This window comes from Eucyclogobius newberryi, unplaced genomic scaffold (assembly GCF_026437365.1).
Source record: "Eucyclogobius newberryi isolate DKJ021-1_F unplaced genomic scaffold, fEucNew1.0.hap1 SCAF_17, whole genome shotgun sequence".
NCBI classification, from domain to species: domain Eukaryota; kingdom Metazoa; phylum Chordata; class Actinopteri; order Gobiiformes; family Gobiidae; genus Eucyclogobius; species Eucyclogobius newberryi.
This window is the reverse complement of record NW_027315801.1, coordinates 31,360,833-31,378,614: the sequence shown is the minus strand read 5'-3', so window position 1 is coordinate 31,378,614 and position 17,782 is coordinate 31,360,833. Positions and strand designations below refer to the sequence as shown.

Here is a 17,782-nt window from a genome sequence, read left to right as displayed (position 1 = left end):
TGGATGGTCTGTTGTGGCAACTGGAGCCCAGCCCATGTGTGTGTACAGTGTAAACCTCCACCACTGCCACTACTTACCCAGTTTATGGCTTTGAGTTTGTCTCTAAAGTTTTAAAACTGATAAAGGCGCAATAGAATTACGCCATGAATCCAGTGTCCAAGATAGTCATCGTCTCTCTTCATTGTGCATGTCTGTGCTTTTCATAGACACAAATGTACACACGAACACACACTAGTTTGGCAACATACCAACAGATTCATAAATACTGGTGCTGGAGATGAGTTTTATTCCAGTCCTCCTTCTTGAAGTTGTGATGTTGTTATTAAAAAGGGTTGAAGTGGGCCCTCTTTGTCCATGCACATGTATCATGTTTGCATGTCTTTTTCTCATAATTGATGATATTATCTTCAGAGGAAACACTGTGTCCTCTGGTCATGGGTCAAGTGACTTTCCCAGGCTGAGTGTGTGCCTGTGTGTAGCGCAGTTTAGTGTGTTTTGTGTTTAAGCAACGAGGGGAAGTCCACAGCAACAACTGAATCCACACATTTTTAAGCCATTTTCATTATAGTCCCATATCAGAGGAAATGTGTCCCAAAAAAGGTGTGTGGTATTATGTACTGAATTATCATGTTTTTTTTAACTAATATTAAGGCTACAAACTACAACTGAATCTTTTTTTTTACAATTAATATTAAGTTGACGTTTTTAAAAATGATTGAAGACAGATGTTTATTCTGTATCATTTTACTTGGAATGAGTAGAGTTTTGTGTGTTCAAATTAATTCCCGAGACTTTGGCTCTAACAAATGTAATGGTCTGGTTTATTTATTATTATTGTTCTATCTGTTCACACTACCACGATCAAAAAAACGTGATTACGGTAGTAGACCCATATTATATGATCAGATGTTGCCCACTTTCTTAAACCACGCAAATGTGGCCCTTCTGTCACAGACACACAGCAGTGCAGAGGAATGCTTTTAAGGCCAATGACCCTGTAAAGCTAACTGTGTCTAAATTTCACTTGCTCCATCCAGAGATAATGTTGTTATGTGCTTAAAAAGACTCATTGTATAACCAGAATACCTCTGCTCTCTGCACATGGAAACTACATTATTGCCCTCATTGTTCCCTCTACCATCCATATTTGTATATTACTCTGTTTGGCCAGATAAAGCTACACAGTACAACGCAATCTTTTTCTACAATGTATTTTTTCTTGAAATATACAGCTTAATTAAACTCATATAGTCCATCCATCCATCCATCCATCTTCTGCCGCTTTATCCGGGGCCGGGTCGCGGGGGCAGCAGTCTGAGCAGGGACTCCCAGCCTTCCTTCTCCCCAGACACTTCCTCTAACTCCTCCGGGGGGATCCCGAGGCGTTCCCAGGCCAGCCGAGAGACTATAGTACAAATCATATTTACATTGCACCTTTCAAACAGACTTTTAACTAAACGAACTAAAAATAAAATAAAAATATATAAAAGATCCATCCATCTTCTACCGCTTTATCCGGGGCCGGGTCGCGGGGGCAGCAGTCTAACCAGGGACTCCCAGACTTCCTTCTCCCCAGTATAAAAGATATCACATTAAATGTTTTAGTAATTACCACATTGATTATGCATAAAAGTTTACCCTTTGAATATGAATTACCACTTATAATAGGTTATAGGCTCATGTACTTAAAGGTGGTATGGACGATTTTTTTCAGCAAATTTTTTATCATATTTCCTCGTGGCGTGGATAAATCATTTGTCCTGCCACGTATCAATCATAAAACGCACCTACCGCTCACCTGCAGCCGCGTCAGGCTCGTCCCCACGTTTCCGCGTGCCTAAGCGCATGGATCTATCATAATATAGTTCCCTCAGTGTACGGGGCAAAATGAAGACGGAGAAAGACAGTTGGAGCTGACGCAGAAGTGGACAGAAATCTACGGGAGACGAGCGATGCGATGCGCTCCGTTGCGCTAATAAACAAACGCACGTGTGTGTTGTATCAGTCCGCACGGGGAGTGCGCATGCACACTTCCGCCTGCGTTCTCAAATCGCCAAAAAATCGTCCATACCGCCTTTAACATTGGTCCATACACAATTTATTCATTCAAAATAATGTTAAGTTTTCTGGCTGTATAAGTACCGTATTTAATTTTATTGTTTTATTCTTTATGAAAACAAAGTAAATAAAATATCAGTTTTTAAATTGCACAAAGAACATCATATATCAGCCTTCCTGCTCTGCACACGGACTGTGATGCACATGGAACTGTGATGCACATGGAACTGTGATGCACATGGAACTGTGATGCACATGGAACTGTGATGCACATGGAACTGTGATGCACATGGAACTGTGATGCACATGGAACTGTGATGCATGTGATGCACATGGAACTGTGATGCACATGGAACTGTGATGCATGTGATGCACACGGACTGTGATGCACATGGAACTGTGATGCACATGGAACTGTGATGCATGTGATGCACACGGACTGTGATGCACATGGAACTGTGATGCACATGGAACTGTGATGCACATGGAACTGTGATGCATGTGATGCACATGGAACTGTGATGCACATGGAACTGTGATGCATGTGATGCACATGGAACTGTGATGCACATGGAACTGTGATGCACACATGGAACTGTGATGCACATGAAACTGTGATGCATGTGATGCACATGGAACTGTGATGCACATGAAACTGTGATGCATGTGATGCACATGGAACTGTGATGCACATGAAACTGTGATGCATGTGATGCACATGGAACTGTGATGCACATGGCTCGGCTCTTTATTATTAAACACGTTTTGATCTCTGTAAACTCTTGGTGCTGAGGGCCTCTGGTTCACGTGTTCATTATATATTATATTATATATTATAGTCTTAGTTTGTCCGTACATTCAGCCCTTTTAAGGTCTTCCTCCGCTGTGCATCCTAACCAATTGATGTTTTTTATTGTTCGTGCTTACTATTAATACCTAATTTTAGTCTTTGTTACTTCGATCACTTTTTAAATATATTTAAGTACCAAAAGTACTTTTGTATTTAAGAGACCATAATGGATGTTTTGAATGAAGCCGTTAAAAACATTAAACCCAACACATTAAAACACTACTTTAACATTTGTCTGTTCAACCCAACTTTGAGATTCAAGCTATCTTTGGATAATTAAAAATAATATAGTTGACAAATGTTTTCTCTGTTAGTTGGTTGGAGGATCACATGGTAAATAAACTCTTCTCAGTGTGGAGTCACACAGGCTGCTTGTGCCGACAGTCATGTGTCCAGTCCTGCCTTATCTACTGTTAAAGAGTCTGTCCCTTTTCCAAAGTAAACCATGAGGCTGCACTGGTCCTTTCGAACCATATCACTTCTTATGGCTCCTCAGACGCTTGAAGAATGTTGCCATAAATCCTATGACATTGAGTGTTATCAATTTAGTTTTATTGACCTCACCCAGGTCAGGCAGAGTTCACACAGCTTTGCGATTTGACACGCACATACTTGGACAGATTCTGTGTAATTTTTCCCTTATTTGACCATGTTATGTGAATGTTTGTGTTCCAGATCAGTGCCAACGTGCTGATCTTCCTGTGCACTAACATGATTGGGATTTGCACCCACTACCCCGCCGAGGTATCCCAGAGGCAAGCCTTTCAAGAGACCAGAGGGTACATCCAAGCCAGGCTGCACCTACAGAGAGAAAACCAGCAGCAGGTATCAGCATAGTAAATGGCCACTCGTGCAGCCTCCAAGCAAATGAGGTCCAGGCAGCCACATTCATATGTAAAGGAGCAGAGGGGTGTTTCCTAGCCCTAATTTGTTTGTGTCAGTGTGTCCAGACCAAACAATATGTTCATGAGTATATTGTGTAGCACCACCTCTCTGTGCTAGGTGCTAGACTCCCACGCAGATGCCAGCGTGGCACAGTGACTCATTGAGTATTCACACATGAAAATAAATGAATGGGCAGTGTTTTTTCTCTCCTCATCTGTCCATGTTTCGCTTCCCCTGTCTGTGTGTCTCAGGAGCGTCTACTGCTGTCAGTGCTGCCAAGGCATGTTGCTGTTGAGATGAAGGAAGATATCAATGCAAAGAAGGAAGATATGATGTTCCACAAGATCTACATCCAAAAGCATGACAATGTTAGGTAAATACTGTTGGGGCGTTTGGAAATACCTCATTGTGCAGAAACAGTGGACATGCCAGAACCACATTTTATAATAACTTATCGTAATAACTCTTATCTCACAAATATTAAAGTGTTAAAAGTTGTATACCTTTGCTGCTAGAAAGGCCTATATTGTTAACAATTTATTTTTAGTAAATATATACAGTGCTTGACAACCCACATAATGAATAATTGTGTTCTGTAGGACGGTTGAGCCTCTGTTAAGGGCACCTCCAGTTACAGCCAACATCAAAGTCAAATGCAAATTACTGCTGCAGCGAGATAAAACAACATAAACACTTTCAGTCGTTGTAATAATCTTGACCGGTGGTTCTCAAGCTCCTTCTGGTGGTACATATCTCATATATCCTGTTTTAGTCCTGGTTTAGCCCTAAAATGGTCCTGTATAGACCTGGCATAGATTTGGAGTGCAAATCTTTTTCTAGGAGGTACTTGGTGTAAAAACGTTTTAGAGCTACTGATTTAGACCACAATCAGATGAGACGTCAAGATATTACTGATGCTTGTTTAAAGGCTACAGTGGTTGTCTGACAGAGTTTGAAACTGGATGTATACTACTGTAAGGTCACCCCAAAGTGAGTTGTGAAATTTATACTGTATTTATTAAAAATATATTGAGGATTAGCTATTTGTATTTTTTAACAACCCTATAAACAATACTGAAATTAATATTTAAACTGTGACACTTATTTGAGAAAGTGTCGATTCTAAAATGTGCATAAATAGAGCAAAGTTGGATGGACCGGTCCTTAATTGACCTGATAATAAGTGGCTATTATTTTCTGTTGAAAAATACATTCTATTGTATAAAAAAGTCCATCCATCCATCCATCTTCTGCCGCTTTATCCGGGGCCGGGTCGCGGGGGCAGCAGTCTGAGCAGGGACTCCCAGACTTCCTTCTCCCCAGACACTTCCTCTAACTCCTCCGGGGGGATCCCGAGGCGTTCCCAGGCCAGCCGAGAGACATAGTCTCTCCAGCGTGTCCTGGGTCTTCCCAGGGGCCTCTTCCCGGTGGGACATGCCTGAAACACCTCCCGAGGGAGGCGCCCAGGAGGCATCCGAAACAGATGCCCGAGCCACCTCAGCTGGCTCCTCTCGACGTGGAGGAGCAGCGGCTCTACTCCGAGCTCCCCCCGTGTGGCCGAGCTCCTCACCTTATCTCTAAGGGAGCGCCCAGCCACACGGCGGAGGAAACTCATTTCGACCGCTTGTATCCGCGATCTTGTTCTTTCGGTCACTACCCAAAGCTCATGACCATAGGTGAGGGTAGGAACGTAGACCGACCGGTAAATAGAGAGCTTTGCCTTTCGGCTCAGCTCCCTCTTTACCACAACGGTCCGATGCAGCGACTGCATCACTGCAGCCGCTGCACCGATCCGCCTGTCGATCTCACGCTCCATCCTTCCCTCACTCGTGAACAAGACCCCGAGATACTTGAACTCCTCCACTTGGGGCAAGGACACCCCACCCACCTGGAGAGGGCAAGCCACCTTTTTCCGGTCGAGAACCATGGCCTCGGATTTGGAGGTGCTGATTCTCATCCCAGCCGCTTCACACTCGGCTGCAAACCGTCCCAGTGCATGTTGCAGGTCCGGGTTTGATGGAGCCATCAGGACAACATCGTCTGCAAACAGCAGAGATGAGATCCTGTGGTCCCCAAACTGGACACCCTCCAACCCCTGACTGCGCCTAGAAATTCTGTCCATAAAAATTATGAACAGAACCGGTGACAAAGGGCAGCCCTGGCGGAGTCCAACATGCACTGGGAACAGGTCTGACTTACTGCCGGCAATGCGAACACAGCTCCTGCTCCGGTCATACAGGGACCGGACAGCCCTGAGCAAAGGGCCCCGGACCCCGTACTCCCGGAGCACCCCCCAAAGGACACCCCGAGGGACACGGTCGAAAGCCTTCTCCAGATCCACAAAGCACATGTGGACTAGTTGGGCAAACTCCCATGAGCCCTCGAGCACCCGATGGAGGGTATAGAGCTGGTCCAGTGTTCCACGACCGGGACGAAAACCACTCTGCTCCTCCTGAATCCGAGGTTCGACTATCGGTCGGATTCTCCTCTCCAGTACCTTGGAATAGACCTTACCCGGGAGGCTGAGGAGTGTGATCCCTCTGTAGTTGGAACACACCCTCCGGTCCCCCTTCTTGAACAGAGGGACCACCACCCCGGTCTGCCAGTCCAGAGGCACGGTCCCCGAACGCCACGCGATGTTGCAGAGACGTGTCAACCAAGACAGTCCTACAACATCCAGATACTTTAGGTACTCAGGGCGGATCTCATCCACCCCCGGAGCCCTGCCACCGAGGAGTTTGCGAACAACCTCAGTGACTTCAGCTTGGGTGATGTATGAGCCAGCCACCGAGTCCCCGGTCTCCACTTCCTCTTCGGAAGACGTGACTGAGGGATTAAGGAGATCCTCAAAGTATTCCTTCCACCGTCCGACGACATCCCCAGTCGAGGTCAGCAGGCCTCCACCCGCACCGTAAACGGTGTTGGTGAGACACTGCTTCCCCCTCCTGAGGCGCCGGACGGTTTGCCAGAATTTCTTTGGTGCCGACCGATAGTCCTCCTCCATGGCCTCCCCGAACTCCTTCCAGGCCCGGGTTTTTGCCTCTGCGACAGCACGAGCCGCGGCTCGCTTGGCCTGCCGATACCCGTCGATGACCTCCGGAGACCTACAAGCCAGAGTGGCCTGATAGGCCTCCTTCTTCAGTCTGACGGCATCCCTTACTTCCGGTGTCCACCACCGGGTTCGGGGGTTGCCGCCACGACAGGCACCGGAGACCTTGCGACCACAACTCCGAGCAGCCGCATCAACAATGGAGGCGGAGAACATGGTCCACTCGGACTCAATGTCCCCAACCTCCCCCGGGACATGGGAGAAGCTCTCCCGGAGGTGCGAGTTGAATACCCTACTGACAGAGGGCTCCACTAGACGTTCCCAACAGACCCTCACAATGCGCTTGGGTCTGCCAAGTCTGTCCGGCTTCCTCCTCCGCCAGCGGATCCAACTCACCACCAGGTGGTGATCGGTTGACAACTCTGCCCCTCTCTTCACCCGAGTGTCCAAGACACGCGGCCGGAGGTCTGATGACACGACAACAAAGTCGATCATTGACCTCCGGCCTAGGGTGTCCTGGTGCCATGTGCACTGATGGACACCCTTGTGCTTGAACATGGTGTTCGTTATGGACAATCCGTGGCTAGCACAGAAGTCCAATAACTGAACACCGCTCGGGTTCAGATCGGGAAAGCCGTTCTTCCCGATCACCCCTCTCCAGGTGTCACTGTCATTGCCCACGTGGGCGTTGAAGTCCCCCAGTAGAACAACGGAGTCCCCGGTCGGTGCACTGTCCAGTACCCCTCCCAAGGACTCCAAGAAGGCCGGGTACTCTGCACTGCTGTTCGGCCCGTAGGCCGCCACAACAGTGAGAGATCTGTCCCCCACCCGAAGGCGGAGGGACGCGACCCTCTCGTTCACCGGGGTAAACTCCAACACGTGGCGGCTGAGCTGAGGAGCTATCAGCAAGCCCACACCAGCCCGCCGCCTCTCCCCGGGGGCAACACCAGAGAAGTGGAGCGTCCAGCCCCTCTCGAGGAGATGGGTTCCAGAGCCCAAACTGTGCGTGGAGGTGAGGCCGACTATATCTAGTCGGTATCGCTCAACCTCCCGCACAAGCTCAGGCTCTTCCCCCCCCAGCGAGGTGACATTCCATGTCCCCAGAGTTAGTCTCTGTGTCTGGAGATCTGGTCGCCGAGGCCCCTGCCGTCGACTGCCGCCCAGATCTCTCTGCACCGGCCCCTTATGGATCCTCCTGCGGGTGGTGGGCCCACGGGAGGGCGGCCCCACGTCGCTCTTTCGGGCTGTGCCCGGCCGGGCCCCGTGGGGTAAGACCCGGCCACCAGGCGCTCGCCATGGAGCACCCATCCCAGGCCTGGCTCCAGGATGGGGCCCCGGTGACGCCGATCCGGGGGACGTAAACGGCCTTGTTCGTGTCGTCGTCATAAGAGGCTTCTGAACCGATCTTTGTCTGACCCGTCACCTAGGACCTGTTTGCCTTGGGAGACCCTACCAGGGGCATGAAGCCCCGGACAACATAGCTCCCGGGATCATTCGGGCACTCAAACCCCTCCACCACGTTAAGGTGTCGGTTCAAGGAGAGGTGTATATGAAATGTATAAATGTATGTATAAATGTATAAATGATGTATAAAAAAGTATTTTTTTTAAATACTCATCTGGTACTGAAATGGGTATTGAGTCTTTTACTTTAAATTCTGTTATTATTACACATTATTACGGTGTAGGCAAGACATATACAAAATCCTGTAAAAGGTTGTGCTTTTAAATTTTATTACTATTTGTCATTTTATTGTGAATTTGCTGCACGAATCATCTGACATGATTTAGAGATGGCACACAGTGCCATCTGGTTTGTCCTTAGTCGAACCATTATTGTGTTTTGAGCAGAACAATGACCCTAAACATGCCTCCAAGCTGAAAGTAATTTGACCGAGGAGCAGAGTAATGGGGTCCAGCATCAGATAATAGATAGGATTCAGGGCCCAGACAGAGAAATAAACTCAAATGTACAACCTAGCTCTACTGTAGAAAACTGTTCTAAAAGTGCCATGGCTGAATGTATGGAGGGTGCACACAGACACAGGGTTACACGGCTGACTTGTGTTACACTTATTCTCTTGACTGACGTGGTGCATCATATTATGTGACGCTGACAAAAACAAAACCGGGAAATTTACTTAACACAATCGCTTTACATGCAGGTTTCTTTAGGTTGTGTTTCACACTGATTTCCATCTGTTTCCTAGTAACTCACGTTTAAACCCAGGACTAGTAGTTTAGTTCCATGTTTGTTTCAATTCAGTGCCAGGTTAGACCTGGTTTAGTCTTTGTACATCCTAGCATTTGCTAGATTTACTATGTCACACGTTATTTCACAAGTTAGCAGCACCGATTTATCCTTTGTTTGACCTAGTTTAGACCTGGCATGTGACACTGACAAGAACACTAACAAAGAAATATTGACTTTACACAACTGTGCAATCTGCCTCAAATTGTATGGGGAAACTGTTTTTCATCTGTTTTACAATAGGCAATTTTTTGGCCCAGCTTGGGCCCGTAAATGTGCTGAAGATTAAATGAGGTTGCAGTGAAGATCTCCTCTTAGGGGTGACCCAAATAGTTGCAGGTGATGCTCTAATTTGAACAAGTCATTAAAGCCTCTCTGCTCTATGAAGGTGTATACTTACAGAAGCAATCCTTTACTTGAGTGTAACCCTAGATTAGTGTCCCCCTCCTGTGTCCCCCATTCGACACAGGTCATTTCCAAGTGCACCTGCCCTGGACAACAAACACGTATAAGATATTTATGAAGCAGATGGAGGTCAGATTACATGGTCATGAGTTTATGCTAGTTTAATTATGATAACTTCTTCTAAGGAGGAAGGGAATTTATTTTACACATGTCCATATTGATGCGTTTACATAAATCTTGTGAGCAAATGTATTTGTATAAAAGCTTGGAAAGAAGGGAAAATTCACTCTGGAGTGTTGTCATTAAAGGCAAAAGAGGATGCTCGCTCAGTCGTGAAGTATCTTCTGGGACCAACAGTGCCATCTGTTGCCTTGTAGTGGAACTCCAGATCAGGGCTGCTGTTGATTACCGCCTTTTGGTGCTATCAAAAGTAAGCAATGTAAGGCATGCTGACATGGGGACGTGGGCTGCTGTCCATCAAAGAGTGAACAGGATGAGATGACCTACTTTGGACAGTGATAAGAGCCTGAGCAGGACAAATATGTGACCTTATGTTCCCCTTAAAGTAACTGACCACTATATAGTAGGCCTACAGAGGTAGTAGGATGTACTCATTGACTCATGATCTTGTTGTTGTTGTTGTTGTTGTTGTTGTTGTTGTTGTTGTTGTTGTTGTTGTTGTTGTTAATATAAAACTTATTTCCCTCTGCCTGTTCTTTCTGCTTTATTTTTTACAGTATACTTTTTGCAGACATCGAGGGTTTCACCAGTCTGGCCTCGCAGTGCACGGCACAGGAGCTGGTTATGACGCTGAATGAACTGTTTGCACGCTTTGACAAACTGGCCTCGGTGAGGAACCTGCTGCAACTGTCTTTACTGGAGAACTTTGAACAGTGTCTCTTATGTAACCTGACTGTAAATGACAAGCCCACTGGATGCATAGGGAGAGATTACTTAAGCATTGTGTAACAAATGAGACCATATGATGAGTCATCTAAATCATGCATTATAAAGCCACTTATGTACTTGTCTTTGCTGTGCAGGAAAACCACTGCTTGCGAATTAAAATCCTGGGAGACTGTTACTACTGTGTGTCAGGGCTGCCTGAGCCCCGTGCTGACCACGCACACTGCTGTGTCGAGATGGGAGTCGACATGATTGAAGCTATTTCGTACGTTCAAAAAGTTTATTGTATCCCTTGAATATAGTCTCATTCTTTGTCCTGGACCAGCCTTGACGGATCACAACGCCTCTGGATAGACCAACCGTTTTTCTGGTTTCCAATTCCATATACATATCTATTTATTCATAAACTCCTTCTTTTTGTAAAGTCTCATTGCCAGACTCGGAGTACTTGAAAAACTGAAGGTCAACGTAAAAAAGTGCTCCTCATCATCTGTTAATTTGTTTCTCGGCAGGTTGGTGCGAGAGGTGACGGGAGTTAACGTGAACATGCGGGTGGGCATTCACAGTGGGCGAGTTCACTGTGGGGTGCTGGGCCTTCGCAAGTGGCAGTTTGACGTCTGGTCCAATGATGTGACTCTTGCCAACCAGATGGAGGCAGGGGGTAAAGCTGGGTAGGTGTCCAGAAATCCACCAGCGTCTAGCGTCTTTGTTCCATCCTCTTCTCATGTATGATTTAACTATGTCTGTGTTCAGGCGTATTCACATCACCAAAGCCACTCTGCAGTATCTAAACGGGGATTACGAGGTTGAGCCGGGACACGGGGGTGAGAGGAACGCTTACCTGAAGGAGCACAACATCGAAACATTCTTGGTGCTGGGCTGTAGCCAGAAAAGGGTTAGTCGCACATACGCACGTCTCCTTGACCTCTCTACAATTTCACAGCGGTGCCATATTTCACACAAACAGTATAATGGATTATGAGCTGACACAAAAGACCTTGTTTGTCATAGCATCTGCTCTAAAGGCCGTCCTGGTGGTGTCGTTGCAGAAAGAGGAGAAAGCTATGATGGCCAAGATGCAGAGGGCACGGGCGAACTCAGCGGACGGACCCATATCACACTGGGGTCAGGACAGATACTCCAGAAACAAGGGCTCCAAAGTCTTGCGGCAGATGGTGAGCCACACACACTCGGCACGACATTTTCTATTTCACTGAAAATGAAAGTTTTAAGAAAACTAGAAATTATAGCTGTGGTATCTATTATTACTTAGTTACTGGTTCTACAGGCCATATATTTAATTCATATGCAGATATTTTTGCTTTTCAAAAAATGACATTAGAGTAGTGGTAGTTCTACTGAATTGTTTTTTTATTGGTTCTGTTCAATTGGAATGATATTGTCTTCCTGTCTGTTGCTTTAATCTCTGTCAATCTCAAAACTCCAATAAACATGGATTATTTTGATACAAAACAAGAACCATTGTGGAAATTTGACTATTGTGCCAGCAGATTTTAATATAGTTATAAATCAGAACTAAGAAATTGGATTGATATAATCTGTTAAACAAACAGGAGATAGTGCACAGCTGAGCTTTCTGGGATTCCTGGATTCTTGGTGCCTCATTATTAGTCTCTTTAATCTGATGAGGCTTCAGCTGGAGATCCACTGTCTTTCCCTCTCTTCCGGTGTCTCTGTGAAGCATAAGTCTCATTTGCTCCTCTCCCCTGCATTCTTACTATACTCTTAATGTCATTTTGTCCTTCTCAGAAGGGTTTGAGCCCAGGGGGCGACGTGGGTGTAATTTGAAGCCTTCAAGCATTAATTAAAACATCAGTCTAGCTCGCCGGGATTAGCTGTGCAGATGTCTGAGTCCTTGTGTATTTTTCAGTTGTCCTGTAACTCCATGATAATTTCCTATAGTCTATTGAAGTTTATTTTCATGGTACTATGGACCCTGTATGCTTAAAAGGCTCCTGTTCTGACTGATATCTGTCTTTCTCAGGGCATTGATGAGGCCTCAAGCAAAGACAAGTGAGTATAAAGGCTCCAGTTTTAGTTATTAAAAAGCTTGTGTAATTGGCAAATAGAATGATTGTTATCTATATCAAAATGTTTACATTTCGTAAAACAACAACTAAATGCACCACCGGTGAACATGACATATGATTGTCTGAAAGACCTACAAACCTTATTGTTCAGATTCATACAAACATTTTCTGTATTGCAGGTAATTCTTATATTCATTACACAGTTCATATTAGTGTGTTTGCGCCTGGAATAGTTTGAACTGTTCTGAAAATGTAATCTTAATTTTTTTTAAACAAAAACAACATTGCCATTGTAATCCCCACACGTCACACAGCCAAATCTTTTCAGCCCTAGCAACCGGGCTGCAGTTTGTCCGCGTAACCATCTTACTTGTTGATTTTGCAAAGTCAAATCCAACTCTTTCCAAATAACATATTAGCTCTGAGTCATGCACTCGCTGTCACAACACTGGCCATCTCCTGCATGTATAAAACCCCACGGTGACCTCATATTTCGTGCACCTCTAGTCGCTGTGCTCAAGAGGCACTGAACCCTGAGGACGAGGTGGACGAGTTTCTGGGACGGGCCATTGACGCACGCAGCATCGACCAGCTCCGGAAAGACCACGTCAAAAAGTTTTTCCTTACATTTCAGACTCCAGACTTAGAAAAAAAGGTTCGTCGTAATGCAATGTATCCACAACATGGCATTGCCGAATGTTAAATAATGTTATTGTGTGATTACAGTACTCCAAAAAGGTGGATGATCGTTTTGGAGGATACGTGGCCTGCATTCTTTTTGTTTTTTGTTTCATTTGCTTCATTCAGATGACTGTTTTTCAAAGGTAGGTTATTTTTCCTTAGATACATTGCATTTCCCGGTTAGCACTGTGCTGAATAGTGAACGGGAAATGTTGTTTTTATTAGTTTACAGTAAGTTAATGAGTGCGATACATCATAATGAGGCTGTCTCGTCCTTCTCTTCACAGATCCCCTTTTATAGTTGGTCTTTACATCAGCGTTTTCATCATGCTCGTCAACATCCTCTTTATTTGTGCCGTTTACTCTTGTATTAAAGTAAGAAAACATTATTATAACGAGTCATTATCACTTATCCTTTGAGATTGATCTGATCTTACCCTTTTTTTTTTTTTATATTCTAGCTTTTCCCAGCTGCCTTGCAGACTCTGACCAGGAAAATCGTCCAGTCTCGTGCACACAGTACTTTGGTCGGCGTCTTCACAATCCTCCTGCTCTTCATCTCATCTTTTGCCAACATGGTAAGAGCCAAGGCCAACATTCGCCATCGGCCTTTGATAATGAATCTGATAGTGGTTTTACATTGGGATTTAATATGCCATTTTATTCCTGCTTTTGATATCATCGCGGTGTTGGATCTGTTCCGTGCATCATTTACAGTTGGTTTAATCCTGCTGGTTTGTCGTGTATTTGCGTTTGCGAGTACCTAATTTAATCCAAGCTACGTCCTTTGCTTCAACCCTTATATTCTGCATCTATCCCTCTGCGTTTCCCTGCTACTTCAAAGTTCACATCATAAAATCCGGAATCATCGTGGCGTGTGTAAAATTAGATCATTGGCCTGAGGGGGCGCTATATTTAAAAACTGAGCCGTAATTGCTCATCAGCGAGACAGATCGGGTGGTCTATTTATATCCGCTATATTTTCCTTATTTACCAACACGATGATGGTAGTGTGACCAGCCATGTCGATGGTTATAAGAAAATACAAAGTCGTACATTTTGCACTGATGTTGAGAAGCCCAGTTTATGGAAAGTGTGTCATGTTTTCCTGTAAATAGAGACTTGTGTCACTTGCCTTTATTTTTTTAGCCCACTACGGTTTGCTGCGGGTGACTTTGGTCTAAATGTTTGGCCAATCCATGGTTTGCTTTGCTCCACACACTTCACCAATCGACCATGTTTGGATTTCTTAAGGATTACACGCCGGCTCACATGCTCTGTTCTGCACCTGCCTCTCCTAATCCTGGGCGTTTAAACCCACGTACAAACAGCTTCTGTGCTACATTTTAACTGATAATATTTCAATGTCATGAATGTACCTGTATATTATAATCCATGGGCATCTGTGGAAACCATAACAGACTGGAGTTTTCGTTATGGTTGAATAGATTGAACCCTATTATCAGATGCTATATTGTACTAATGGAAGGCAGGCACTGGTTGATGGACTTGCATTACTCACATCAGATGGTCCATCATAAATAAGAAATATTACTTCAGCAGAGGGACATTAATATATTGGTGTTGGTTGGACAAAATTTAACTAACCACAGTAAATTATTTATTTATATGTTTCTTTAATGCCTGTTTCTTTAATGTCTTCTGTTTGTATAAGCCTTTAACAGCTTATACATAAGACGCCAGAGACAACATGATTTTTACAGTATTAACATATGTAAATGTAAATGTAGGCTTCACAATGACTGTGCATTAGTCAAGAAGCGGCAGGAAAAAAAGCACTCAGGCGTTCTCTTTGGTGCATCAGTACTGACTGAAGGTGCTGCTGTTAATCAGGAGGTTGAGGTGGCCATGATGGATTTGAGCATTTTTACCTCAGCCAACTATTGGGATGTGACTTCAGCTCAATGTTGTTCTTAGACTTTTAACCTTCTCTATCTTCCTGTATCCAGTTCACATGCAGCCGGGAAGGTCTTAGGGACTGTGTGGCCAAAGAGCTGAACACTTCAGTGAATCTGTGTCTGCTGCACAACCTGAGCACCATGGCTGACGACGGCCTGACTTTGTGTTCCAGTCAGACCATGCCCTGCCATTTCCCAGAGGTCAGCATCAAAATATTTCACTGCTTGCTCTTGTGAGCCGGTTCAATGCATAGGTATATGTCAGCAATGAATGCATCAGACAGTGACCAAAGTGTCTAAACTAACTTATCTTTCATACACATTCAACATACAGTATCATATTTTATTTAAAAGTTATACTCTGAGATATGTTCCTTCAAAAAATTAAAACAAATATTTAGGCAAAATGAGGATTAAATGTTAGTAAACAAAAAGGTCTGAATTATTTTTGTGGTTTTATTACAATGTTGTCGGGCTTTATTTGTGTTCTGCAAGCTGTAGTGCTTATACTTACTATGCCAAGTACTTTTTTTAGGATTTCTGAGGAAATGTAAGGATCTTAACTTGAATGGTGATTTTGTTGTACAGCAGAGATATGTTTTAGCATCCTCCTCACTCTGTCCTCTCTCTGTGCCGCAGTATTTCAACTACAGTGTGCTGCTGACCCTGCTGGCCTGCTCTGTGTTCCTCCACATCAGCAGCATCGGGAAGCTGGCCCTGATGCTCTTCGTGCAGTTCTCTTTCTTGCTGCTGGTGGAGTGGCCTCAGGTGGCTCTGTTTGATAACGCAGATCTGCTCGTCAGCGCGATCACCCTGTAAGACTCTCATGAACGTTTAAGATTTTATAATTTTATATATATATATATATATATATATATATATATATATATATATATATATAATATGTACATATATATATATATATATAATATGTACATATTATATATATATAATTAATGTGTGTGTGTAAATAAATTGTAAATTGATGGTAAATAGAAGTAGATTTGCAGGTTATTTTATGATCCATGCATTCATTTTGAATTTCCTGTTTATCACTATTGTATTTTAATCTCATTCTGCTTTTCTTGCTTTCTCAGACCTAGTTTCAATGAAACAACAGAACAGTGGTAAGTAGCATTTTATCACTAGTTGTGAATATTATTTATTTGGCACTATAAAAATGTATCTTATTAAAATAACACTTTTAAACTAGATACATTGTCAGAGTGCTCAAGTCAAGAGCCCAGGTTTTAAAAGCAATTGGTCTAACCACTCCTCTAACAACAACACTGTTGGAACTGTTTCAAGTTGGTTTCTCAGCTCAGTCTTCTGCTCATCTATGACCTGCTGTTTCTTTTTCTATATCTGCTCAAACAATCAGTTAAGCCAGTGTCTGCTGTCAAGAAGACACGTGTGGAAAAAGGTTTTGTTCAGAGATGAATGTTGGAAAGTTTGTTTTATTGAAAGGTGTTGAATATAGCAAAACTTGAAACTGTTAAATTGTAAAACAGTGACTTTAAAAGATACTGTAGAATAAGGTATTGTATAGAGGGAGCTATTTGGATTGAAGTCAGTGGCAAAACGTTTATTTTTAAGTAATGGTTACACTATACGAGGCGCGGGAAAGTTTGATTCCCGACTGCGACAATTTACCACATGTCCTCCCTCTCCTCTCATCCCTCATTTCACTCTCTCCTTTCCTGTCAATAAAGCTTACGGGCCACAATATCTTAAAAAGATAATAATTTTCAGTCAAAAGATTGAAAAAGGTTTTGGCAATGAGGCAAAAATATAAGAGCCACTAGTGACTGTCATTGAATACTACTAAAATGTACAGTGTTTCTTCTTCTTTTTCAGCCTGGACAGTGTGAACAAAGTTCCCCTGAAGGTCATGACCCCTGTGATCCTCACTGTGTTTGTCCTGGCGCTGTACCTACACGGCCAGCAGGTGGAGTCCACCGCACGCCTTGATTTCCTCTGGAAACTGCAGGTTTGTACTCTGGTTCAGTTCAGACTTTGTTAATTGTTAATAAAGGTTGCACTTCTCTTCCATTGTGTGACTGATACGTGTTTTTGTTTCTCTTTAGGCTACTGAGGAGAAGGAGGAGATGGAGGAGCTGCAGGCCTACAACAGACGTCTGCTCCATAACATCCTGCCCAAAGATGTAGCTGCCCATTTTTTGGCCCGAGAGAGGCGCAATGATGAGCTGTACTATCAGTCCTGTGAGTGCGTGGCCGTTATGTTTGCATCCATCAGTAACTTCTCTGAGTTCTACGTGGAGCTGGAGGCAAACAACGAGGGAGTGGAGTGTCTGCGTCTGCTCAACGAGATCATCGCCGACTTTGACGAGGTGAGTCTCTTCTTTCGTCCTCCTATATTACTGCCTATTCTTCTGCATGACTTTCTGTTTAGAAGTATTTCATAGTATTATGGGACAGTCATTCCCACCCTGGAGTAAGATTCTGAGGGAGTACGCCAAGTTTCTTAGAAAAGTGGTCAAAAGTAGATTGTGTGAATGTTAATGAAGCGATGGATTGTTAAAGTATTTTAGAATCATTCTATTCTTTAACATCTTTATTAACCAGAAAACAATAACATAGGACAGTAGCTTCTCAGGTAGGAGTAGGGTGTTTGGGTTGCCAATGTATTCATGTATAAAATAGGGATCGCTGTGAGAAAACGGTTGGGAACCTCTTTGACCAGTCTCTGTACAATGCCACTCAGAGG

The 17,782-nt window shown here is 44.1% G+C and overlaps 1 protein-coding gene across 1 annotated transcript in view; it reads left to right on the top strand.

The window, feature by feature from the left end:
• adcy6b (adenylate cyclase 6b) overlaps window positions 1-17,782 on the top strand; it is a 42,871-nt gene that overhangs the window by 21,596 nt on the left and 3,493 nt on the right. The window contains exons 4-20 of the mRNA XM_072450013.1: window positions 3,584-3,733; window positions 4,045-4,166; window positions 10,235-10,346; window positions 10,541-10,668; window positions 10,916-11,074; window positions 11,157-11,298; window positions 11,453-11,578; window positions 12,409-12,437; window positions 12,962-13,109; window positions 13,181-13,278; window positions 13,423-13,510; window positions 13,597-13,713; window positions 15,106-15,255; window positions 15,694-15,869; window positions 16,152-16,181; window positions 16,912-17,044; window positions 17,142-17,405. Coding sequence (XP_072306114.1) covers window positions 3,584-3,733; window positions 4,045-4,166; window positions 10,235-10,346; window positions 10,541-10,668; window positions 10,916-11,074; window positions 11,157-11,298; window positions 11,453-11,578; window positions 12,409-12,437; window positions 12,962-13,109; window positions 13,181-13,278; window positions 13,423-13,510; window positions 13,597-13,713; window positions 15,106-15,255; window positions 15,694-15,869; window positions 16,152-16,181; window positions 16,912-17,044; window positions 17,142-17,405 — 2,172 coding nt within the window. The remainder of the gene's footprint in view (window positions 1-3,583; window positions 3,734-4,044; window positions 4,167-10,234; window positions 10,347-10,540; window positions 10,669-10,915; window positions 11,075-11,156; window positions 11,299-11,452; window positions 11,579-12,408; window positions 12,438-12,961; window positions 13,110-13,180; window positions 13,279-13,422; window positions 13,511-13,596; window positions 13,714-15,105; window positions 15,256-15,693; window positions 15,870-16,151; window positions 16,182-16,911; window positions 17,045-17,141; window positions 17,406-17,782) is intronic.